Source organism: Notolepis coatsorum (assembly GCF_963971535.1).
Source record: "Notolepis coatsorum genome assembly, chromosome: 5".
NCBI classification, from domain to species: domain Eukaryota; kingdom Metazoa; phylum Chordata; class Actinopteri; order Aulopiformes; family Paralepididae; genus Notolepis; species Notolepis coatsorum.
In genome coordinates, this window is record NC_140169.1 from 140,126,998 (window position 1) to 140,154,445 (window position 27,448).

General features: G+C 44.8%; 1 protein-coding gene across 1 annotated transcript in view; it reads left to right on the plus strand.

Annotated features, from left to right (window-relative positions):
- The window catches only part of LOC311228384 (syntaxin-binding protein 5-like), a gene marked incomplete at both ends in the record, with an annotated part of 141,553 nt that extends 115,418 nt beyond the window's left edge, over positions 1 to 26,135 (plus strand). The window contains 12 exon segments of the mRNA XM_084314291.1: positions 240 to 318; positions 320 to 366; positions 4,641 to 4,792; positions 6,827 to 6,886; positions 8,777 to 8,830; positions 10,214 to 10,264; positions 13,369 to 13,650; positions 15,816 to 16,185; positions 19,053 to 19,218; positions 22,312 to 22,423; positions 24,644 to 24,864; positions 26,094 to 26,135. Of these exon segments, the coding sequence (XP_084170417.1) occupies positions 240 to 318; positions 320 to 366; positions 4,641 to 4,792; positions 6,827 to 6,886; positions 8,777 to 8,830; positions 10,214 to 10,264; positions 13,369 to 13,650; positions 15,816 to 16,185; positions 19,053 to 19,218; positions 22,312 to 22,423; positions 24,644 to 24,864; positions 26,094 to 26,135 (1,636 nt within the window).
- Between the last annotated feature and the right edge of the window lie 1,313 nt (positions 26,136 to 27,448).

Genomic DNA, 27,448 nt, shown 5'->3' on the forward strand with positions numbered 1-27,448 from the left:
TATCTCTCTCTCTCTCTCTCTCCCTCCACCCCCCCCTCTCTCTCTCCTCCCCCTCTCTCTCTCTCTCTCTCCCCCTCCTCTCGTCTCTCTCTCTCGATCTCTCTCTCTCTCTCTCTCTCTCTCTCTCTCTTCTCTCTCTCTCTCCTCTCTCTCTCTCTCTCTCTCTCTCTCTCTCCCTCCCCCCCCCTCTCTCTCTCTCTCCCCCCCCTCTCTCCTCTCCTCTCCTCCTCTGCCTGTAGAGTGCGTAGTACTCCTCTGAAGCAGTCTCCAGGGTACCAGGTGGAGCTGGTGGTTCAGCTGGTGTGGGTGAGCGGGGAGCCCCCCGCAGCAGATCACCACCCTGGCTCTCAACTCCTCGTATGGCCTGTGAGTAACCACGCCGTTCCATTTAAAGGAAACACGCCAACATTTGGGGGGATTCGCTTACCGTCTTCTCCGGAGAGAGACAAGAAGATAGATACCAGTTTCCTCTCTGTGCGTTCAGTAGAACTAGAAAGCTATCTGGCTGCATGTTAGCGTAGCTTAGCACAATGAATGAAAGCGGACATGGCCGGTTAGCCTAGGCATTGTCCAACGAACACCTCTCCCGAAGGCTAACCGGCCATGTCCGCTTTCATTCATTGTGCTAAGCTACGCTAACATAGAGCCAGATAGCTTTCTACTGAACGCACAGAGAGGAAACTGGTATCTATCTTCTTGTCTCGCTCTGGAGAAGACGGTAAGCTGATTTCCCAAAATGTTGACGTGTTCCTTTAAGATAAGATACCTTAAAACGGTGTTGTCCATTCACACACACACACACACACACACACACACACACACACACACACACACACACACAATTGCAACATGCTCCAACGTTTCAAGTTTTGTTTTTATTTGTCACATACATGTACATTATAGTGAAATGCTTGGTTCTGTATGACCCTCCTGCAATTGTGCTTCATACAGTAAAAAGTTAAAGAATAAAGACCAACTGCTATACAAAATATACAATATCCAAGACATATTGTTCTAACAACATGTCATTCACCTGTCCATTTACATTTAGATTCAGTCATTTAGCTGAACGCGTTTATCCAAAGTGACTTACAAGTTCTGTACAACAAGTCAGCAGGAAGGGTACAACTCTGGCAGCTAAGGGTCAGTGATATTGTTCATCGAGTGTTGAACTTGAGTGCATAGTAGTATAGACATAATTAGCATAGTAGGTAGTCATTTAGGCGAGGTAGATTACTTAAAAGAAGGTTTGTTTTCTTTTGAGGTTGTGTCCGTCAGTCAGCGTGCCTCAGTCATACCCATTCATACTCACCCTGCTCTACCCCAAAAAAAGAGCACAGCCATCCACCAATACACTGGATAGATGACGCCTTTATCATCCCTTATTACTATTCTGAAGCAATCCAAGCTACTTCTAAAGATACTTAATTGGGTGTTCAGATTATGAGGGGGGTAGAGCGACACAATGGAGCAAGGATGCCAAAATTCTTATCCCAACCCATGTTTGCTTCCGCGTCGGCGTTTTGCGCTCCGATTGGCCACTGACGTTTCTGGTCGCACCTATCGTGTGACGGCAAGTTCTTTCGCCAGGTTAAGCTTAGGCACTCTTTCGAAGTTGGTTAAGGTTAGAGTTTGTCTTAGAGCAATGGGCGATATCGTGTGACGGCAAGTTCTTTCGGCGGTTAAGCTTAGGCACTCTTTCGAAGTTGGTTACGGTTAGAGTGTGGATCGTAGGCGTTAGGTAGTTTGCTGCTGGTCGAGGGGGGAAATGGTCGCGTCACGCGATTGGGCGCACATGTCACATGACCAGAAACGTCAGTGGCCAATCAGATCGCAAACATGGGTTGGGATAAGAATAGACGCAGCAAGGATAGCCATATGCAATGTCACCCAGTCTCTCCTCAAATTGTGATTGAGCGCCTGTGTGGACATAATCAATTCAGATCATGGAGCGCTCCCGCGACAGGGTGGCCCACCCACTGCTGCCAAGCAGCGTTTTGTTGTCGTCGTCATTAATGTCACGATCGATGAATTAGAACTGAGTTTTAATGCCGCGTCATTGGAAAGTGAAGGTCGGCGCCAACTTCAATATTTTTTGCCTGCGTCATCGTGCGTGTGACGCCGCCCGCTGACAATGACTTACTTCTTGTTGTTGTGTCTCTCGCCATCTGAACATACTGTCACTTAGCCTTATTTACGTTGAGTCATTTAGCTGATGCTTTTAGCCAAAGCGACTTACATACAACAAGTCGGCAGGAATGGGTAGAACTCTGGCAGCTATAAGGGTAAGTGGCATTGTTCCCCAAATGTTGTTCATTGTTCGTCAAACAGTGTTGAACCTGAGTGCTACTGACTTGAATGCATTAGTAGTGTAGACATATTAGCATAATATGTAGTAGTATAGGCGAGGTAGATTCCTTTGTAGCAGAGTGCATACTGGTAAAAGACCGTAAAAAGACACTTAGCCTTATTTTTGTCTTAACTTAGTCCTAACAGAAAAAAGGAAAAGACAGACAGGGTTTCAACTCCTCTTGAGAAGTTGGAAAGAGCAGTGAAAGAGGTGCAACAGGGGAATACTATACGTCAGGTTGGAAAGGAGATGAAGATCTGCAGGATGCTTTTACCGCTTTTGAGATTAAAATGATCTGTTTTACATAAAATTATCAATGGCACAATTTACCCCAGTGTATTCTCTCTAATGTCACAACTTACCCCACACCGGGGGCAAGTTGTGCCACAAAACCACTTTTTTTTCTAAAGCTATATTTCTGAAACAGTTTATTTAAGATCCAAAGTGATTGTCCCCAGGGATGCACAACATCCTAAACTATATGTACATATTTTAGTTGGGGGCATTACTGTAATCCCCTTGCTTTAAAGGCACTTTAAGTAAAAAGTGGAACTACTCACCCCACTCTCCCCTAAAGTATGTGCATCAGATACTGTTGGGGATTACTGCTGAGTATGTGGAGTGCAGTATGTGTGACATGCTGTAGCTTGGAGGACTTACGCACCCAGGAAGTGGCTGTTCGTGACGCCAGAAGAAGAAAACAGTTCACTCACAGCCGTTTCCACTTGCTAGCGGTGCCATCAGGAGGACATACTGTCAGTTTAGCCAAAAGAAAAACACAAATCATAATGACCAGCATGTTTTTCTTTTGTTTGTTTGGGACATTTTCATTAACCTGGAAGCATAAATAACACAGGGAAATGACCTGGCACAAAGAATTAGCGGATTGAAAACGATCGTGTAGCAACCATCCACTCCGCACTTCAAATGTGCATGGCGAAATGTCTTTCACATACAGTATTTGCATACTAACGTGTTGCAAATCGCACACAAATACTACACAGCATGGGGAGCAGCGATTGTGAATGATAACTAGGGATGCACAGATCCGATATTGGTATCGGTATCGGCCGCCGATATCACTAAAATAGCTGGATCGGGTATCGGTAAAAAAATAAATAAAATTGTATTTTTTTTTATAATAAGAAATAAAATAAAAAATAACAATTCAATACATTTATATCTGTGTTAATTTGTTACATTTAGTTTCACTAAGTTAGGAAAGTAATGTTTTAAGTCAAGCCTGCCTTGCACAAAAGAATGATCCCAGTCTCTTCCACACAGTGACAGTGAGGCATATAGTTTATTCATTGAATGATTTTATTTATTTTCTGTCTTTGTTTACAACAAATCAAAAACACACTTGTGATCCTTTACAATTCTTAAAAACAAAATATATTTTAATATAAATTAAAAAAAAAAATTACTTGGGAATATCTTTTCTTTTTTGAAAACAAGTTTGAACAATGGGATCGGTATCGGCCGATACCCAAACCCAGGTATCGGTATCGTATCGGGACCGAAAAAGTCGGATCGGTGCGTCCCTAATGACAACGTCACCCCGATGTGACCGAGCAGTGTCCTCTGCAGACTGTGGGGTTTCACTTTCTTTGAGTGTTCTCAGGGACGCTTTGTGAAGGAGCTCCTGCTTCCAGCTGCCAAAGTGTAATCTGGGGACTGTCAGCCCTGCTCTCTGACAGCCCCGTCAACACTAGTTATGTCTGTCGGGACATTCTGGAGGCTTTTGGCTGCTTTCTGCCCTAACTACAGTATATATTTCATTTTATATTTTGACACAAGTAAATGCACTCTCATAGTCCTGTTCTCTTTTTTTCTTCATTTTATTTTTTTCTCCTCCTGTCCAACCTTCTCCCCGCCCTCTTTCTCTGGCTTTTCATCCATCTATCACTGCTTTCTACCTCTGCTCTCTCTCCTCTCTCTCTCTCTCTCTCTCTCTCTCTCTCTCTCTCTCTCTCTCTCTCTCTCTCTCTCTCTCTCTCTCTCTCATTATATCTCTCATTGTTTTGCTCTCTCTTTCTTTCACTCTTGCTCTCTATCTTTCTTACTCTTACTCTCTCTCTTACTCTGCCTTCTACTCTGTGTGTGTGTGTCTCTCTCTCTCGTTATCTTGCTCTCTCTCATTATGTTGCTCTCTCTTTCTCTTATTCTCTTGCAGTCTCATTCTCTTGCTCTCTATCTTTCTTACTCTCTCTCTCTCTCTCTCTGTGTCTCTCTCTCTCTGTTAACGGTGTTCTCCTCCTGTCCCCCTCACCCCCCTCTCCTCCTCCAGTGTGGTGTTTGGTAACAGTAACGGTCTGGCCGTGGTGGACTATCTCCAGAAGACCGTCTTGTTGAACCTGGGTACGGTAGAGCTCTACGGCTCCAACGACCCCTACCAGAGACAGCCGCGCTCGCCGCGCAAGACACGGCAGCCCTCCGGAGGTAACGGGGGGGGGGGGGGGGGGGATTAGAGAGATCATCCGGGGGGGGCGGATGATACTTGAGATGATACTGCGACTGTGTGAGCGCTCAGAAATTGGATTCGCCTCTCGATTCCAAACACTTAATGATGCTGATAATACACTTAATTTGCGTTAGCACTTTCCAAAGCGGCGCTTCAAAAGGGCAAAAAAGAAATCTGAGACATAAATCAAACGTATGTGATTAAATCGGTAAGGCAATCATCCCAGCCATGAATTAAAACAAAGTCACATAATAATGAAATAGGCGAGACCTAAGGCTAATTTGTTTTTAGACTTAGTTTGCTGAAGGATAATGCTGATTTTTCCCAGCATGTGTGGTGTGAAAACATGACCACACAGAACAGTTGAACCCAGGTGATTGATTTATTGATTGAAAACTTTATTAATGAATTAAAAGTATGAAAGAGCTCTGGTCAGACTTACAATTAAATACACCAGCTGGGAATGACAAATGAAAACAAAGATAAAAAAAAAAAAAAAAAAAAAATGGGCTTAGGGGTGTTGTCGTGTCTCACACAAGACTGATATGAAGACAACAAGAAAAGAACAAGATGTGATTTTCTTGGACATGTCATATAATCTAAGTCTGGGCCTTGGTCGTTGTTTTAAGAACACTGTTAAGACTGTCGCCTAGTGTCTTGACTAGTTAAAGCTTTGTACAGAGAAATATGTATTTAAACAGAGCTGAACATGCCCAGTAAGCTGGAGCCTACAAATGATGTAATAGGATGAAACATATCATATTTACCATAACACCGTAGAAACATACGACACAACTGACAGACTTCCTATTGGGTGTTAACCCTTTCACGTGTGAGAACTGAGTATTCTAATGATGACGTAACAACAGCTACTGGCCATTGAAAAATAGAGAATTCAAAGATTGAAGTGCGAAAAAAATTTCCAAAGAGGTTCATATAAAGGCTCCCAAAGAGAAGCAGACACACACACAGACACACACACACACACACACACACACACACACGCACACGCACACACACACACACACACACACGCACACGCACACACACACACACACGCCTACACACACACACACACACACACACACACCCCTTTTGCCTCTGCAGCATCACGGTAATAACAATGACAGATAACAGGTGCAGGACCGAGTATGGACACACTGCCACCATGTGGTCGGTAATGGCTCTGCATCCCTGGCTTCGGCGGATGATTCTGCCACGTAACGACTGTGTAACTACCGTGGCCCAGGCAACAGCTTGATGGATGAATTAGGAGGGTGTGTGGGTATGTGTTTGAGGCTGTATTTATTCATTGACGTTTGTGTTCTGTCTCTCTCTCTCTCTCTCTCTCTCTCTCTCTCTCTCTCTCTCTCTCTCTCTCTCTCTCTCACACACACACACACACACTCGCAACATCTGGTGTCATTGATTGGTAAGCAGTGGGCTGGCACGTGTCAGTGGTTGGTTAGCGTGGACAGTAATCAGGCATTCCAGCTGTGATTTTCCGGCCCCAGAGACTGTTGTCTCCTTGCTTTCTTCCTCACAGGACACTATCACACACACACAAACACAAACACAAACACACACACACACACAAACACAAACACACACACACACACACACACACACACACACACACACACACACACACACACACACACACACACACACACACACACACACACACACACACACACACACACACACACTAAAAGGGAGGAGTAATGCATTCCATTCTAGCATTTAGACGCAGCCCCCGTCCCGATGAGCAATAGCCACGGTTACATCATCATTAGATTGTTCGGTTTGATTGTGACAAAAGGGTTAAGTGGCGGCGGTGGCAAGAGAGGAAGAGGCGGTTGCCATGCCTACCCGTAGACGAAAGGGACACCCTCCTCGAGAGATTCTTTATGACTGATATTTGTCTTTCGGTGTCGACATGAAGAGCATCTCTAGTAGACTATGGTGAATCGACGGTACCGTCTTGAAAACCGCTCTGTTCTTCACCGCAGGTCTGTGTGACATCAACGAGGGGACCACGTCAGAGGACCGCTGCAAGTCCCCCACCTCAGGTAACATATCCCTCCGAGCCGTCAACAACAGCGACGTCATCCGCGAACGTCATTATTTTAACCTTGATGGAGAGAACAGTGACATAATGTGACCGCCGGGCCCGGCAGGAGGAGGACGCCTGTCTGGAACTCAGATCGTTAGAAAATGAATTAAATGGTTTTTTTCAGACCTATTTCAGAACGCGCTAACTATTCTATTCTGTATAATGCAGCGAAGTCTGTGCGACAGATGACAGCTAATCCAGTGGTGGGGTGGGGGGGGGGGGGGTTTGTGGAGGGACATGAGAGCTATTGTTCACGCCTAGTACCTGACTGCCAAGGTGTTAAAAATGCAGCCAAACTTTAGATTGGATTTTCTCTGCTCTGAGACTTTAACTAGATTCAAATAAGCATATCTTCTTCAAATAAAATCTGAACAATTACAGAGGGAGACTTGTGCCTCATATTGCTGGGCTCGTCACATTATGTCTCTTTTGTCGTTGCCTTAAGAGCATGTATGCTTTGCGCGCCTCATATTTGAAGGCTAAGACTAGCATATCGGTTTGTTATTTATTCTACACAAGTTAGAATGTTCCTCACAAACTGGATTGTGGGATGCTTGTTGTCTAACTACAAACATTGCCTAATTGGTTCTGTTCTACTATACTGTTTTCTCAAAGTGTTGTTGGATGAGACAACTGCTGTGACAGTTAATGCGTTTTTGGTTTGATATTTTTAGTCTTGTTTTCTTTCACTTAAGCAGCTCACTGCTTTCCTCGCCCGCTTCCAGAGAATCCAATAGACGGGAATTAATTTGTCGGAATGGTTTTCAGTTTCCTCGAAAGCTGAGACGACTCAACCAATCACTATGACTGTAAATTAATGTGACATGGTGGGGTTATTGAATTAATTGAATCATTGAACAAAAAAAATGAAGTCATCAATCTGGGACAAGTTTGATTACTGGGGCCGTGGGGGTTCTCAGGCATCTTTAATCCCATAAAAAAATGTGGAAATGTGTCTCTATAATTGTATTCTTTGCCAATGTGTCATTTGGTTTCCGTCCAGGATTTGGGTTTTTTAGCTGGACGTTTATTACTCTTTCCAGAGTGTTCTCGTAGCAGGACGTTTCCGCATCAAAGAAACCTACTACCGGCTACAGACGAGATCGCTTGTCCCACACCCCCTGAATCACTAGGAAAATGTACTCGACCTCCTTCGACCTGAACATCTGGCCCTTCCAGGACGCAATCGTTACAAACATATTCTCGTCGTGGGAAGTGCTTGTTATTCTCCCCTTAGTATTTCAGTGGAGGGGGACGTGACGAGCGCTAACGGCTCCATCTCAGTGAGGGAACCTTGGCCTTAGCGTGGTAAGAGAAAGGGTCGGACAGAAAACTAATGTCAAGAGTACGGTGTGTCCCTGCTACTGTTCCCAGATGTGACGGCCGACCAACCCCCAACGAATCCTGTTCACTCCGTCCACGCCCTCCATGCCTCGTGTCACTAGACATCGACCCTCGACGGTACATCTGCAGCTCCTACATTATTGATAGGGGAGAAGTGGCTGATCCGACCACGGCATATGTCTCCTCTAGCTTTGGACAAGGACACGTAGGCAAAGTGCAGGCACCGTGATAGTAAGAGTCAAATATCAAGTGGGGTTTCTTGAGCCAAAAGTGTTTTTCAACCTAAAGCTTTCATGAAACGACATTTTGCTCGGTGATGCGCAGACTTCATTCTTCATGCGATGGACAACATTGGATGGAATCACCTTGCGGGTGGGGTGGGGTGGGGCAGATGGTGGCTTAGAGAGGTGGTGTGGTGGTAAAGTCCGGAGATGTTTCTAACTGCACGTCTTACTTTACTCCCCCTCCCTCGCCCCCCCCCCCCCCCCCGCCCCCTCAAAAGTGTTGACGTCAAACAGCAATCTACATCAGTTCTACAATGGAGGTGGTAGAGGAGGTAAGAGGGGTCAAAGACTTCGGGAGCAGTTTGGACAGGGACAGGACTGGTCCAGACTTGTCACAACCCCCCCACCACCCCACCCCCACCCTGTTTTATGTTTGCGAAAAGAAACCTGTCTCTGTCCCCCCCCCCCTCCCCCGTCTCATAGTCACCTCTCGGGACAGAAAATGCACACACTCTCACGAATCTGGACGTCTCTAGTCTCCCATTGCATGCTACTTGTATGTATAGTAGCACGCGTGTTATTAAATGTGCCTGTTATTAAGTGTTACGTTCGTCCCCCTGACCTGCTGAAATAAATACCCCTCCCTCCCCACCACCTTCACCTTGAGTCTCCTGACGGGGCTGTCTGTTGTACAGTTTGATGGCGTCATAGTACATTTTGTCCAACTGTGTATTTTGTCTGCTAGCCTACTACTGCACAATCATTGAGGAATAGACCTCTCACGGGTGACGCGTTTCAGCTGCTTTCCTCGCTAGCAAACGATAGCCTGGAACCGTTAGCATCGCAGATCAGGTCGATGACATCCGGTCATTTGAGTGTTTAGCGGTGTTGTGTGTGTCTCTTAGGATTAGGCTAGTTAACAAAACATTCTAAAATCCTGGTAAACGGTAAAGGAACGCCGATCATTTTCACCGTAGGAGCGAAAGAAAGCAGCCGGGGTTTGTCAAAATGACAATAGCGTGTGGGAGGTCTATTAGGATTATCCTGTCTCATTACATGTTACAGTCGGTCTCAGTGAGAGGCTGTAGAAGGATATGTAATACCGTTTTTCTTGTACATTTGTTTGATTTGTTTCGATACAGTTTGGGGAGGGCAACTTAATTTAGGGTTCAAGCTCAAGTTCTTGTTGGGAATAAAAAAAGCGACGATGCCGGCAAAACTAAGGTTGACCTGAACTAGCTAGCAGTGCCTTTTTTGATCTTTTCCACTGTCTTCCATCCTGCTCACTTCCTGTTTCCTATTTCCTGTTTGTCATTTTCCTCCTTGTTCTTGGCGCATGCTTCTCTGGCATGAGGGTTTTCTGAATGACTGTTCAGCTTTGATGTGTCTCTTTACCTCTCTTCCAGGGCATCGTGCGGCCAGGGCTTACCTTCCTTGTTTCTGTGACTCACAGCATGCCTTAGTCGTTTACAGGATCGTATGTCTGACTCCTTACTCAGTGCCTCCTCCTCCTGTGCAAAGCATTTTGCCTCCTGTGTAGCCAATGACTCGAGTCCCTAACAAACTTCTAACACAGCTTTTTTTGTATGTTTACGTGTGCGGTAGCTTTTAAGCACAACCCTAGCACTACTAAAGTACTAGCTAGCTAGCTCTGCATGGCATCTTGTGTTAGCTTAGACATGTGTTTGTAAAGAGGGGTGTTCTCTTTTTTCCAGCAAGGATGTCACGGAAATTAAGCTTGCCTACTGAGTTAAAGCCAGACTTGGGTAAGCCTTAACTTCGTGTTTACAACCAAAAGAAAAGTCTGCATGAAATATTTCTGTCACTCAAACCGGTCGTCACACGATCACATTACTGCAGACATCAGAACGGTGTCTCATCTGCGAACCTTAAAATAACTTTGACTTCATGGCAGCTTTTAAAAGCGCAGTTAGAGGAGGAAGCATCTGGCACCTTCTTCTTCATCAAAGATAGCACTTCTAAGCTCCGACGATGATGATGTTCGGAGGACGAGAAGTGATCATTTGAGTTTGGAACGTTATCTTAACTGAACCGAGTTGAGTTCAGTTGAAGCTAAGTGAATTTTAATTTTTTTTATTATGATTTTATTTAACCAGGCAGGTCAATTAAGAACAAATTCTTACTCACAATGACCGCCTGGCGAGAGGACAAAAGGAAAAGAGAATAGAAATAGCAATCAGACAATGCATACATCACAGAGGTAAGGGAAATAATGAAAACACACCGAACAAACAACCAAATAAGATTACAAGGTATGTACAGTAAGACATGAAGCAGAACAGACCAAGGCTAGGTGACAGTTGAAGGTGTGTGTAAAACAGTCTGCAATAGAGTCCATGTTCTACTGTAAGTCAGTGGTGCCAAGCTTAACAAACATGCACTCCCTCTTGCGACAAAGCTTTACATGTCCTGCAGCTCTCTCTCTCTCTCTCTCTCTCTCTCTCTCTCTCTTTTTCACACCCCTGTACTGCGTCTATCTCTTTCTTTCTTCTGGCTGTTTCTCTAAAAAATCTGTCAAATCGGGAGGGTATCTTTCTCTGCATAATGTGCCAAACATAGAGAAAGGGTATTACTTCGTTTTTTCTCTCACCGTTGATCTATGAAAACCCTAAAACCCAATTTAAGTTTTTTTGTCCTTTTCTATAGGATCCTATATTGGGAGGAAGCATCATTATAAATGAGGAGAGGTGGTCAGATTCAGAGATACAGAGTGTGCACGGTGTCAAATAGATCCCTGTACATGCTCTATTATGAGTTCACGGCTGAATACAATGTCACCTATGTTCTCCTGTAAGTGCCTTAACGCGGATGATTCCGCACAAGTACAGCCATCGACTCAACTATTAAGCTATTGATGTTTTAATGTTGCTATAAGGTCTGTAAAAATGTATACTATAGTACAATCTCCTCTAATGATTCATATTGTGTATTATATGTTTGGATGAATACACCAGATAGGACAACTACAAGGCGTGCCCCCCCAGGGGGTCTAGGATGTGTGCCAAGGCTTCCAGTCCATCAGCCAATCAATATTAAGAGCCTCAATTAGCCCCACAGATGAAAACAAACGGTGCATTTATGTACTTACACCCTTAACCTTGCCCCCCAGAGCCACGTACTCCATTGGGATTATGGTCTCGTTTTGCCACACGAAGGAGAAAAAAGTTTCACAAAGCCATTTTCAATAACCGAAAAAGAAAAGTTATGTTTGGTCGTAAAAACCAATATGGGTGTTTCACAGCTGGCGCTGTTAGGCTCCCACTGTGTTTAAAGTGGTCCATTAAACTTTTTAGGACATCGAACATGTTCACTGTATTGTTTGATGCTCCCTTGAGTGTACTCCAAATCCAAATCACTGACCGCAACATTGTTCGAGGACACTCGTATCTATGGTATTTCCCGCGTGTTTCTCGACCCGTGCCCCTCCCCCTCATTCTGTGGGTTTGTCTTTGAAGCTTTCTGGAAGAAAAGGGTGGTGGTGGGGGAGGGATCATAGATATATATAGAACACTAGATAGCTTACCCGCGCTGCCGGCCAATGGAGAGCGACGTCGTCGTAGGGCGGCCATCTTGCCAGAGGCAGCTCAGCTACTGATAACGTTAATGTATATGGTGCATGTACTATTTAAATAACCATAGATTGCTCAATTCTTTACCGATTTTCAAACGGGTTGGTTTGCTATAAACATCAAATATGTAGTTATGATACTGCATACTTATAAAAATGTTTTTTTTTTTAAAGATGTTTTTTTTACAAACCGCTTGAATCATAGCCACGTTAATAATGCTTGTAATAAACCAAACCGTTTGTAAATCTGTCAATATTTCAGCGAGTTATGAGTATTTTTGTCTGTGCAGATCACTCACCCTCACTCAAGGCTGACTGGGGCAAGATGGCGGCGGTTCAGCGACGCTGGTGACTCCGCCTTAAGCTATCTAGTGTTCTATATATATCTATGGGAGGGATGACCAGGTGAGGGGAGAGGACACAGGATACAGGGGGAGGTGCGAATAAAAGGCCTTGAGTGGAAATTCCAGTTAATGGCAGTTAATGTTTGTTTTAATATTGTGGAAAATTCCTTTTATGGCCTTTTGATAACACCTCCCTCCCCCTTCCTTGTGTCCCTCACCCCTCACCTATCACCTGGTCAATCCCTTCCCCCGCCCCCTTCCTTTGTGTCAGATAAGGTTATACGGTGACCTGAGCTTGACCCACTTCTCCTGGCCAGAGAACGTCAAGTCCTCTACCTAAACTCCTAACCAAACTCATTTGTATTCTATTTACCATGTTTTAACAAATTCATTTGTATCAACCAAGATGATTTGATCACACGCATACTTAACCTCTCCAGGTTCCACGACGATGTACAGTATACACTACATGTATTGTACTGTAGGTCTGTCTGTCCTGTCTTCTGTGTGTGTGTGTGTTCAAGTTCAAGTTTTGTTTTATTTGTCACATATAAGGTACATGTACATTACAGTGAAATGCTTGGTTCTGTATGAGCCCCCTGAGATTGTGCTTCATACAGTAAAAAAAAAGTAAAACAATAAAGACCAAACACTATACAAAATATACAAACAAACTAGTACAAAATGCAAATAATGAAGAAGTACAAAAAGCCAACTTTTGAAAATGCTAAAATGAGGTAGGGATGTAGTGCAAATAGTTTTGTATTAAATAGATCAAATAGGTGTAGTGTTAAAAAGTGAATGTTAAAGGTGAGTATACCGTACGGCAATGTACAGTATACACTCCCATGTATTGTACTGTAGGTCTGTCTGCCTTGTCCTCTCTGTCCTATGTGTGTGTGTGGGTGCTTTACCTGTCTCTGTGTTCTCCATGCTGTCCTCCTGTCCGTGTGTCCGCCGCGGGGTGCCAACCCGCTAGACCACCGGGACAACTCCTTCAGCCGCTCGCGCTCCTCCAGCGTGACCAGCATCGACAAGGAGGCGCGCGAGGCCGTCACCGCCTTCCACTTCTGCGAGAGCTTCGCCCGCAAGGGGGACGGCGCCGCCACGCCCTGCCTGTTCGTGGGCACCTCCCTGGGCACCGTGCTGGCCGTGGCCGTCAGCCTGCCCCCCGCTGGAGAACAGAGGCTACTGCAGCCGGTCATCGCCTCGCCCAGTGGTGGGTTGTGGGTAGATGGGGTGGATGGGGGGATGGAGGGAGGGGGGAGGGAAGGAGGGAAGGTGGGGGGGGGGGGTTAAATAGATAACTATAAACTAGATGAAGAATGAAAGGGCTGCACAGATGGGTGAAAGGATGTACACAGATAAAGGAAGTAGATGGAAAGATGGGGTACGATGTTGGAGGATGGATATATTACAGATGGATGGATGCATGGGTATCTGAGCAATTGAAAAACATGAAGTCAATGAGGTGGAACAAGTTTAATTAAAGGTAGTCTTTTGTTCAAATAAATGTTAAATAGCTCTACATTCCGACAGCCATCACTGATATAGAGTGTCTGGTCAGTAACATTGGTCTCCCAGTCCCTCCACTCTGCAGTAAACAGAAAATCCATTTTCTGGTATCCCGTTCCCACTTTATCAAGAGAGAGAGAACTCTATAGTTTTACTTATTTCAAGAAATCTTGCCAAGCCAGATTGGCTTACTGCACTGGTCGATTGTTTTACTTGTTTCAAGGACAACTCGTTTTTATTTCTTATTTTTGTCAGACCATTTTTCACAGTATGGAGTTCTCTCTCTCAATTGGATAAAGTGGTAACAGGATACCAGGAAATGTATTTTCCGTTTACTGCAGAGCGGAGGGACTGGGAGACCCACGTTACTGACCAGAAACTCAGAAATATCAGTGATGGCTGTCGGAGTGTAGAGCTGTTATTTTAACATGTAGACCACTTAACAAACAAAAAAATACCACTTACAACTCCTTTAATGTCACTGTACCCAATAAGCTCCATGCCATCATGGACAACCCCTCCCACATGTTCAGTGTTAGACTAAGGCTACGTTTAGACGAGCGTTTTGTGAACAGAAACCGCAAAAGTCATCTTGCGGTTTCACTTTTAATTTTACATTTAGACTAGCGTTTTGGGGTGGAATTCTCCGTGCAGACGACGCTATAACGACGGAGCCCCGCTGTCACACGATTGGCGCATATGTCACATGACGTGCTGTGAAGACCCGCCCTACTCTGCCTCTGATTCGCAGACTGTGGATGGGGAATGTGATTGTACCAAAGCAGAGTCACTCACAGACAGTGGGTCCACTCACGCCGCGGGACAGATTCTTGTGTATTTAACCCTTTCACTGCCACACGACAGCCGGTTGTGTGATAGTAAAGGGTTAACCTTCTGTCGTGTGGCAGTGAAAGGGTTAAAAGTACTGCCAATGTAGCCTTCAGGTGATCTCCGTTGATAATAGTCAGACATACTTGCTTTGTTTACGTCTCGGCTACTGGCGCATACCTGCTACCTGTGACGTAAGCAGTACGCGCGACCAGAGCCGTGACAACCCTTTCGTCATCGTTTTAACAGATTTATACGGTTTTACAGTTTAGACGAGAGCGCAAAGCTTTTGCGTTTCTAGGAATTCCACCCTGGAAGGTAGTCTCACTTTTTTGCGGTTTCACCCCGTAAAAACGCCGTTTCCGTATAAACGAAAGGCACATCCGAAAATATATTTTTGCGGATTCACCTGCTAGCGTTTCCGTCTAAACGGGGCCTAAGACTCCCCAGGATGCAACACTGAACGGCACAGGAAGTCCTTCATTCCGACAGCCATCAGACTTTATAACGCATCACTGTGCCTCACTGCATCACTGAGCACACAGTGACAGTACTATCTGGCATAATCTTTTGGACTTTTACTTTTAAATCAACATTTTACAATTGTACACATATTACTGTACATTTCACCGTATATATTTCTGTATATTTTTGGCTGTATATTAGAATGTATACGCCCGGACCGTATTTTATTCTTTATTCTTATTTGTATTCTTATTTGTGACTTTTGTTTTTGACTACCTAGTTGTTTACTGTGAGCGATCTGTAAAAAGATAACTCTAACCCTAACTATCCTTACTGTCATGCACTTGTCCTAATATACTAACCTACACTGTAGCGCTCAACACTTTGAGGAACATTGTTACTTGGCTGATAGAGTTGTACCCTTCCTGCTGTCTTGTTGTACAAAACTTGTAAGTCGCTTTGGATAAAAGCGTCAGCTAAATGACCAAATGTAAATGTAGTGCTGAATTTCCCTCGGGATAAATAAAGTATTTCTATTCTATTCTATTCTATTCTATTCTATTCTATACCCGATAGGCACGCTGGTGCGACTGAAGGGCAGCATCGTACGGATGGCCTTCCTGGACGCCACCGGCTCCATCCTGCCCCCGTCCTACGAGCTCTGGTACGAGCCCAACGTGCCGGCGGACGGCGAGGAGCGCGACCGAGCCCGCAAGCGCCGCCCCGTCTCCGTGTCGCCCTCCACCTCGCAGGACCTGAGCGAGACCCAGTACGCCGTGGTGTGCTCGGAGAAGGCGGCCAAGGTCATCTGCCTGCCCTCCCAGAACTGCATCTTCAAACACAGCATCACGGAGACGTCCTTCATCCTGCGCGCCGACGTGGTGGCGATGGGCATCGGCGTCTGCCTGGCGTGCTTCTGCGCCAACGGGCACATCATGACCATCAGGTGAGGATCACCACGCTGGTCTTTTGTCGAGACATCGGTGCGTACGCTTTGTTGTGGAATATTTTTAATTGGGCAAGACGGTTATGAGGGCCTAACTTGACTAAACAAAACAATAAATCTATAAAGCCCAGAGGAGGCTGAAAACCGTAAAACGATTCATCAAACAACGATGCCGCGGCGACGGTCAAAAACTGTTAGGCTCTGCCGGTGTCGTGCCAAAATCCTACTCCCTGCCACGATTTGAGTGCCTCACTCATATTGTGGTAGGGGCTAGGCAGGGGCTAATACCCCCCTAACTTTTGATTGCAAAGTCTGACATTGACCCCCTTTTCAGGAGTTGACCGACCACCAGGGGGGGGGGGGGTATTAGCCCCTGCCTAGCCCCTACCACAATATGAGTGAGGCACTCAAATCGTGGCAGGGAGTAGGATTTTGGCACGACACCGGTAACCAAAACACACCTGGCTGTCATCAGTCCCATTACCCACTAAGTAGCCACGTAAGTCACCTACTGGTGAGCAACGGGAACTGATGCCATAAACCCAATAGCAGGCATGGCTGTCTACAGGCAGAAATCAACACAAATACATAAATCCAAACAAATACATAAAATATAACACATGGCACTTTACCATGTAAATAGGCTCTTACAACGGTAAAACTGTTAGAAATTCAGATGAGTCCATTTACGGTATACAGCATTATATGGGTTATATGCAGGTGTGTAAGTAGGTATATAGAAGGATTATATGCAGGTATATTCAGACAGATACGGATATATATATATATATTCAGTAAATATAAATAGTTTAAGTGGTTTGATAATCAAATGATCGGTGATACTACAATTTCTCAATGTCGTGTCTGGTATATAGATGCGGCTGATATTAACCCTTTCACTACCACACTACCAAACGGTTAACCCTTTCGCTGCGACAATACAGAAGGTTAACCCGTTCACTGCCACATGACAAAGGGTTAACCCTTTCACAACCACACACTACATACGGTTAACCCTTTCAATACCACACGGTTAACCGTCTGTATAGTGTGGTAGTGAAAGGTTAACCTTCTTTATTACATGGCGTTTTCACATTCGCCGAAATGCTTGCTTGTGATTGGTCAATAGCGCTCGTCAGAGGTCCGTTATTACTCGATAACGGACCTCTGCCGAACAATAATGACCGCTGTGCGCAGCTGTTCGCAATCAAGTGCACTGACACACTGCATCAGTGCAGCCAATCAGACACACCTGCCGGCTGCACTGACAGCGGAGTGTGTGTGACCATGACAGCGGAGCCAGAACAGAACTGCGTCTGCATTTGATCTCGTCTTGTCGATGTAAAATGAATTAGGTATATTGGTAGTAAGTTAGCCATGTAATAAGCGGGATAATAACTCGATCATTGTCGCAAAATAATTGACCTTCACTGACGTTTAAAACACCTCTGCGAGGTGCCTCTGTATTTTAAACTTTTAAACTGTCGGTCAAATATTTTGCGACAATGACCTCGTAGCTATACATTATCCCTTACGTAGTGTGGTAGTGAAAGGGTCAAAACGTGGCAGAAAATCATGTTGTAGATTGTCCACATTGACCGCAGAGCAATGTCACTGAGGCTCCGGGCGGAACCGTCTCTCGAGTCTCCGGCTGTGACGGATGGATAGTGTCCACGTTGTGACAGAAACAGGATTAGAGGATCATATCGGGGAGCAATCAGACTTCTTCCCTTTTTCCGCTGCCTTTGGACAAAGTCAGACACACGCCAACAGATGTTCCGTAGACACACCCATTGATGTGCCCACCCACCCCCCTAGCACACACACACACACAACCATGTGCATACGTGCAAACATGCACACGCGCGCGCACGCACACACACACACACACACACACACACACACACACACACACACACACACACACACACACACACACACACACACAGACAGACACACAAACCAGGCTGATATTGAGGGTGCTTTCACACTAAGGGACCTGGGGCTGTTTTTTCCGAGCACGATTTTCCCAAAAGTCGTGTAGTGTGTAAACATCGCGTTTCTATCCGTTTCCACGGAGCGGATAACCGTTCCGTGGCCGGGATCACTTGAAAAGGTGGTCTGGGGGAACGATGCAGGTGTCCCCGGGCACGGAACGATTCAAGTGTGAACACAACTGTACCGAAACACGGAAGAGGCTTGCTGTAACAACGTGACGACGACCTGTTCGACTGTCCATCCTTCCTGCTCAAAACATCAGCGACAATGACCGCGAAAGTGGTCTTCTGAAGAAATTAAATGTTTTTTTGTATCTACTTTTTCTCCCATTTTTCTATGTTTCTCCCATCCCAATTTCGTATCGTCCAATTCTACCCTCCCCTGTCTCGAACGCTGTTAGGCCACGCCTCCCACAAGCCGGCTGCAATGTGGACGAAGCCTTACATCACGTGTCCCCTCCGGTACTCGAGGAGGCAGCCGTAGCATCTTTTCACCTGCACAGCGCGATCTCTCAGCGGCGGGGGTCTGCGTGGGAGGGACACGCCGCCCCCGTCGCTTCCTGATTCTGCTGTGCAGGCGCACCAACCGACCTGTCGGAGTCGCTGTCCACAACGCCCGATCCCCACCCATCAGCTTTCCCACCCCCTAATACTGCCAATTGTGTTAGTATGAACGACCAGCCAAGCTGATAGCAATGTGGAGAGCTGGGCTCGAACCCAGCGTCTCCTGCATTGGTGGCGAGCACCTTGCCCACTACACCACCTAGCCGCCAAGAAATTAAATGCTTGATTGAAATTTGAAAGGCAGGTGAGGTCTTCTTTGACAAAAAAAAATCCTCCAAAATAACCAATGTGCGTGTCCCGGTACAGTTTGCCTGGGCTCAGACCGCTGCTGGATGTCAACTACTTGCCACTGACAGACATGCGGATAGCCAGGACCTTCTGTTTCACCAACCTGGGCCAGGCCATGTACCTCACCTCCCCCACCGAGATCCAGAGGATCACCTACAGCCAAGAGAACTGTGAGAACCTGCAGGTGGGTCAAGAGTCTGATGTCAAGCTATATGACTAGGGATGGGTATCGTTAGGATTTTATCGATACTACTCTTATCGATACTGCTTACCGGTTCGGTACTTTATCGATACTCTTCTCGGTTCTTTTTTATTATTTTGCAGGGGAAAAAGACAATTAATTAAGAACAGAATCGACATTGCTTTATTATTCTTTTATATAACTTTATATAAATAAATATTATTTCTTCAGCAGCAACAGCAGCAGCAATGTTTTAAATGTGTCTGAATTATAGACGTTTTATAATCAACAACAAATGTAAGATTATCTTAATTTTTTTTTAAATAATTACATTTGTTTTTCAGAAAAAGGCGAACAGAAGTTCAAACAAACAGTTGCATGGCAAAAAAAATTATGATAATAATAAAATGAATAAATAAAATATTAAATAAATAAATAGGCTACACGTCTCTCTTTTTGTTTTACAAATTGTGTTCAGTATGAAAACTCTTCAAAGAGTCGGATGTCAAGCTATATGAAAACTCTTAACTCAATCAGTGCCAGCTATTAGACGGGGCCCGCCGTAGCAATGCCACGCTTTAAAAGATAGGAGTGTGTCACCTTGTTTGTAGAGCTATAACTATATTCTATATTATAGCTATGTATCCAATGTCATTGTCAATTGACAGTATGAACGTTCTGTTCAATATGCCATAAAGAAATATTTTTTTCATCAATACGTTCCCATTTTATACCGTGATGAATATGAGTGTTATATCGGAATGATCTGGGATAATTCCTGCAAAGCTATTTATAAGGCGCTAAGCTAATAATGTTAAATCCATTGGCGTTTCGGCCCTACACAAGCTAGAGTTAAAAATCCAAATGCATTTGATCTGTATTATGTTCCACCATGAATGCATGAAAGGGGGGAGGGGCGGGGGAAGTCGTTTCTGATTATTGATTACCGGCATTAGTATTGAATGCTAAAAACGCTAATCAGCTGGATCGGTATGAAAACATTGCACAATCAAGCCGGAATTTACGTCAGATAGTCCTTACATGTGGCCGGGAGTATTCCAAAAATAATATTCCAATTGTTTGATCGCCATCTGGTACATCCAATGTCGATTAGGGCCACGGCATAATCAATCACAGCATATGCATCGGATGTCCCGTAGACGTTTGGATGCGACCGATTGAACCTATAGCCTTGCCGTCTAGTAAAAATCTGCACCCGGAGACCTTACAGTGTAACGCAAGGGCCCGGAACAGGGTTCACTGCAGCTCGATACCGCCACCTGGGAGAATCTGGCCGGCACTGTCGCAGTAGGGCTTCTAACGGCAACATACGGGTCCCTGGCATTAAATAGGATATTAAAATCAAAAAAAAAGAAAAATGAACCAAACACGTAATATTACGTGGTCCTGCACCCAACGGTTGTCGGGCAATCACGTAATATTACGTGGGTGGCACTGATTGAGTTAACATCAAAAGTCGGATGTCAAGCTATATAAAAACTCTTAACACCAAGAGTCTGATGTCAAGCTATATGAAAACTCTTAAAGGAAAACTCCAACATTTTGGGAAATTACAACTCCCAAACGTTCCTGTAAACATGTTGTGACCTGTGTATTTACCATGTCTCCCAGTCACATGAGTCTCCCAGTCACACAAGTCACACAAGTCTCCCAGTCACACAAGTCTCCCAGTCACACAAGTCTCCCAGTCACACAAGTCTCCCAGACACACAAGTCTCCCAGTCACACAAGTCTCCAAGTCACACGAGTCTCCCAGTCACACAAGTCTCCAAGTCACACAAGTCACACAAGTCTCCCAGTCACACAAGTCTCTAAGTCACACAAGTCTCCCAGTCACACAAGTCTCCAAGTCACACAAGTCTCCCAGTCACACAAGTCTCCCAGTCACATAAGTCTCCAAGTCACACAAGTCACACGAGTCTCCCAGTCACACAAGTCTCCCAGACACACAAGTCACACAAGTCTCCCAGTCACACAAGTCTCCCAGTCACACAAGTCTCCCAGACACACAAGTCTCCCAGTCACACAAGTCTCCAAGTCACACAAGTCACACGAGTATCCCAGTCACACAAGTCTCCAAGTCACACAAGTCACACGAGTCTCCCAGTCACACGAGTCTCCCAGTCACACAAGTCTCCAAGTCACACAAGTCTCCCAGTCAAATTTCCCAAAATGTTGGGGTTTTCCTTTAACATCAATAGTCTGATGTCAAACTATATGAAAACTCTAGGGCTGTGATCCCTAGAATTCAACCAACACGTTAGGGCAGTGATCCAGCCTCTTCTTAGAATTCTAGGGTTTAGTCACTGATGCCAGAAGTAAGCGATTGCTGGGGATGACATCATGGGACTTGCTGGTTCCCGGCTGTAGATGTTAACGTTACACTATGCTAGCTACATATCACAGGAAATGAACATAGAGTGAGATGAACTTAAGATCCCACGGGGGCAACGCACGGTATGTCAAGGTCAAGGTCAACTTTATTTATATAGCACATTTAAAACCAACCGAAGTTGCACCAAAGTGCTATACAATATAACAATTATTTAATAGGCTAAACTTCTTTTTAAATTCTTTGATTTACACTTGTTTATTGTATTAGATTTTTGTCGACATAATGCTATGTGGCCCGACTAGATCCGTGACTCCGTTGAGATACAAATGAATTATCTATAAAAGTTACTATCTTTGGAATCCACTCGCTACCGGGGAAACATAGGGGGAACATAGGACCCGGGGAACATAGAACCCTTTTGCGGCTACCGGGGAACATAGGGGGAACATAGAACCCAGGGAACATAGAACCCGGGGAACATAGAACCCTTTATCAAAAAGGTCCTGGGTTCGAACCCCAGCAGGGGGCCTTTCTGTGTGGAGTTTGCATGTTCTCCCCGTGTTCGCATGGGTTTCCTCCGGGTACTCCGGTTTCCTCCCACAACATAAAGACATGCATGGTAGGCAGGGACTACAGATGAAAATGAATTCATTAGCTAATTCTGGAACATTTACATTGATGTGGTAACTGAAGATGTGTGTGTGTGTGTGTGTGTGTGTGTGTGTGTGTGTGTTATACAGGAGATGCTGGGTGAGCTGTTCACACCTGTGGAGACTCCAGAAGCTCCCAACAGAGGCTTCTTCAAAGGTCTCTTCGGGGGAGGGGCACAGTCGCTGGACCGAGAGGACCTATGTGAGAGACACACACACACACATTCATGAATGTAGACCTATATGAGGGGCCGTTTTGGCAAATACTATTGAGATGAAAAGCTGTCACGTATACCATTGAAAGCGGTCACGTTTACTAGTGAAAAGCTGTCACGTTTACTAGTGATAGGTAACTGTACATTGGAGGGGGTTGGGTTAGGACATTTACTGTACATTGGAGGGGGTTGGGTTAGGACATTTACAGGGGCCAGTTTCGAATTGCAGTCTCGCGTAGGTGCTCTTTGAGAGTGGTTTTGAAAGTGGCTAGTGATTCACATTCCTTTACAGCTTTGGGTAGGGTGTTCTACATTGATATGGCATAATTGCTAAACATGTTTAGTCCCTTGTTTGAGCCGAATCTGGGTTTAACATGATTTATGGAGCTCCCTCTGGTGTTGTGGTCGTGGTATTCACTGACCTTTGGGAAGTATTTTGACATGTACATGGGTACCTTAGTCGTGTAGTGTATCTTGTAGACCAGGCCCATTGCAAGTTGCTGTACTCTGTCGTCTACTCTAAGAGCCATCCTAGGTTGTCAAAGTGGGCAGGGGTGAGGTGGGTTCTAGGAGTAAGGTCAAGCCAAGTCTGACCAGTTCGTTTTGTGATGTTTGTAATTTTGTTTTTAGCGCCTTTGAGGTGCTTTGGTACCATGAGGTGCAAGCATAGTCATAGTACCCTTGAATGAATGCTCCTGCCAGAGTCTTCAGGGTATTCTTGTTTACCAGAGAAGAGATCCGTTACAAGAATCTAACCCCCCCCCACCCCACCTCCTCCAATGTACAGTTTATTTGTCAAATGTATATACTCTCTTTTTTAGACTCACAAACAGTACTGTATTTGTAAATCTGGTATGTCATAAATGTATAGATGTAGCAGTAATGTCTATCTGTATGTCATGTATGTCAGATGAATTGAAAATGGGGGACCCTGATGTAAACAAGACGAAAGTCTTTCTCTGGTCTGCATCCTCTTAACAATTGTGTGTATTGAGCTGTACTGTATTGTACCCATTCTGCAATCTGTTAATAAAATGTTCAATCAATCAATCATCCTAGGTTGTCAAAGTGGGCAGGGGTGAGGTGGGTTCTAGGAGTAAGGTCAAGCAGTAGTCTGACCAGTTTGTTTTGTGATGTTTGTAATTGAGATTTTAGCGCCTTTGAGGTGCAAGCATAGTCGTAGTACCCTTGAATGAGTGCTCTTGCCAGAGTCTTCAGGGTATTATTTTTTACCAGAGAGGAGATCCGGTACAAGAATCTAGCTGTCATATATACTAGTGAAAATTATTCAGTATACGTGACAGCTTTTCACTAGTATACGTGACGGTGTTTCAGTAGTATAGGCCTTAAACGGCCCCTCATAGCAGACACACACACACACACACACACACACACACACACACACACACACACACACACACACACACACACACAGAGGGTAAAACATCTCATAAAATTGTATTGTTTCTCTACCCTGGTATGAAATGAAACACGACTTGGTTTGAACATTGACCAATGATAACACCAGAATGAAGAGTTTCCATGGAGACATGAAGAGGACTTTAGCCTCCACCAATGAGAATAAAGGTTTCTAATGTATGATGTGATGGGGAAAAGAGAAGACCACGCGCCCACTGTCTTGAGCTTGGAAATAGAACTTACTTATCAGCGGACGACGTTTCGATCCGCGGAATCTTCCTCGGGTCATCAAAACGTCCTCCGCTCATAAACAGCTGGCAAGTTGAGGAAGAATACTTCTAATTCAGTCAGAAAAAGAAAAAAAAATAACGTTTCAGTTAAAAGCCACCATCAGCATCATCATGCGTATCGTCAGCTGTGTGAACGTGTACATTTTTGCCCAAGATAATTAGAAGACTATTGATCTGTAAGTGCCGGTATTCTGTTTGTTGTAAACAAAGGTGGGTAACCATGGATATAGGATCATGGATATCTTTGGTTAGAGAATAATTAATATTCTCCATCTGTGGTTACACCTTTTGTTTACCCATCTATGACGAGCCAAAATGGCTGCTGTGAAAAGGGCCAATTGATCTATCTCAAACCTGCCCTCTTGTCTTGAATCACAACTTTGGAGGATCAAGGAAAAGAGGGCGGGGGTTTGACATCACAGGTCAGTTATCTCATCTCATCTCATCTCATCGTCTCTCTCTCTCTCCCTCTCCTCTCGCTTCCTCCCTTCCACCCAGTCGGCGAGGTGGCCTCCGGCAAGGCGTCCCGCAGCTTGGCACAGCACATCCCCGGCCCCGGGGGCATGGAGGGCATGAAGGGAGCGGCCTCTGGCGTGGTGGGGGACCTGGCGCGAGCCCGGATAGCCCTGGACGAGAGGGGGCAGAAGCTGGGCGAGCTGGATGAGAGGACGGCTGCCATGATGGCCAGCGCCGACTCCTTCTCCAAACACGCCCACGATGTAAGTGTGGTGGGAAGCGCCTCTGGAATTAGATGCAGGTTAACGTTGAACCACTAGGGGGCAGCATGTGCCCGTGCTATGCTTGTGCATAGACCAGGTTCAGTCATTTATCCAAAGCACCAGCATGTCATTCATGGATGTGGAGAAATGGGAAGTAGGGAGGGGATACATGGCCGCACGATGTAAACAACGACATTAATTCTTTAAGTAGGTCTCTGTTTTGATTTAATTAAATTTTGATTTGATCGTTATTCATCTCGAACAAAATGAGCAACAACAAACACTAACAAATGAGTCTGTCTTCATCCATAGAAGGATGAGGGAAGGGGTAGAAGGAAGCACAGCTTATCTAGTCCTGCCCCTTTTATTAATATTATTATTACTTTATTATTACTTTATTACTATTATTTGTTTTTGTTTTGAAGAAGTCAAAACATTCCCTGAGAGCAACTACCTATAGTTCCTCAGTTCAGGAGTTTTTTGTTTCATTAGCACAAACAGGCACTTTTGGTGGACTTATTTTCAACCAAATAAAAAAAAGAATTATAATAATAATAATCGAGCACCCTCAAAAATTACTCGAGTTCAGTTGAAACGGCGGGTGCTCGAGTAATCCATTACACAAGCGTCTTGTAGTGGAAAAGCCCTATATAAATCTGATGTATTATTATTATTACTCCACGCCCGTCCCTACCCAGAACATGATTTATTAATAAAAAAAAAAATTTTTTATATATATATATCTTTTATTGGTGAAACATAGGTGGTACAGAGAAGCAAAAGTTAGTTATCAATGTATAACATATCACCATGTTTCTTTTTTTGCTTTTATGGGACATGACGAGACACGGACAGGACTGAGATTGAACAGGGACGACAAAAAACAATAAAGACAAGAACTAAACAAAGTCGAAAACAGGCAAAAAGAAAGCAAAAAGAAAGCAAAATTAAAGGAAAAAAAAATTAAAATAATAATAATATATAAAATAAAAAAATAATAATGATAATAAGTCAAATTAAAAATAAAAATAATAATGGTGATGATAATGATAAATAACCAGGATAGAATATACAGTGGGGCGGAGTTTACAACAGGGTATCTAAGGTGCTCACCTCAGAGAAGAAGTATTTATTTATTATCAGTATTTCTTTACTGAACATGAACATGATTTATGACCAACGTCTCTCCTCGACCCATGTTTTCCTCTCTTTTCTCCCTGTGTCCGCAGATGATGCTGAAGTGCAAAGATAAGAAGTGGTACCAGTTCTGAGTAGAGAGAGAGGGGGGGAGGGGTGAGGAGGAGGAGGAGGAGGAGGAGGAGGAGGAGGAGGAGGAGAAGGAGGAGGGGGGGACGGAGCTCGACGGACGCAACTGTCACCTTCCACCACCTCATCCGGACTCGACCCCACCCCCCAGCCAGCCCACCACCACCGCCACCACCGCCCCCCCTCTCGCTCTCCTTCCATCCGTCCGTCCGTCCGTCGCTCCGTCCATTCCCTCCTCCGTGGGGACACTTGGAATTCTCTTCCCCAGCACAAAGTACTGTCTCAGGGGTGGGAACCGAGGGCGGACCGGAGAGAAAGACAACCTCAAAGGGAGCAAACAAAACGGTGTCTCTTTTTTTCTTTTTTAACGTTCTCGTCCGTTCGTTCACTCGTTTGTTTTTCATTTACGCCCCGCCCCCCCCCCCCCCCCCCCCCCCCATTCCGCCTCCTCGGCAGCCGATTGGCCGAACCGCCTGTTTTTCTTTCCACTCTCATTCGCCAAAATGTCCTGTGCCGTCGTCTCCGCTCCGATCGTCTTGGGGCCAGTGATCAATCAAGACAGACACAAGTGAGAGAAAAAAAGAAAAACAAACGATGAAGAAAATAAAGACTAGGAAAAAAAGATAAAAAGATTCTTAAAATGTAAAAAGATGGGAGAGAAGAGGAAAAAAAAGAATCTACATACATAATTATATATACATGAATCTATATAAATGATCAACGCTGTATCCACTTCCAACTAACAAAGTGCAAAACAAAGAGGACACGCTCAACAAGGTGACACGCGGCGGGAGGACCGCAGGAAGTGCTCACCGGAGAGGCACAGGAAGTGACGTCACGTGTCGCAGGGGTAAAAATAGGTAAAAAGAAGGAAGGAAAAAAGAAAAAAAAGCAAGTCATTTCAATGTACATTGGATATCTCCTCTCCTCGCTTGACCTCTGGACTCTCGTCCATATCGTACAGACTTTCATATCGTTACCAGCAGTAACTGTGTTTTGATTTACACTTTTGATTTCAATCCCCCCCCCCCCCATGCGTTTTATTGTTTTGTTTTTGGCTCCGTCTGTATTATTGGAAAATCTCTTATTTTTCTATCGTTGTGAAAGTGAATGATATATTTGATTTGTTGCAAACTATGTTTTGTGGCTTTCGTCAAATGACTCCCGTTTATTTTTTCCTTACGAAAAGGGCTGGAATCAAAGGGAGGGCAAGGATATAAAGGCATATATATATATATCGCTCAGCTCATAAACTCGTTTCGGTTTCACAGTTCCCCCGACGTCTCGAGACGAGACCTTCGCGAGCCCCCGTTTATTT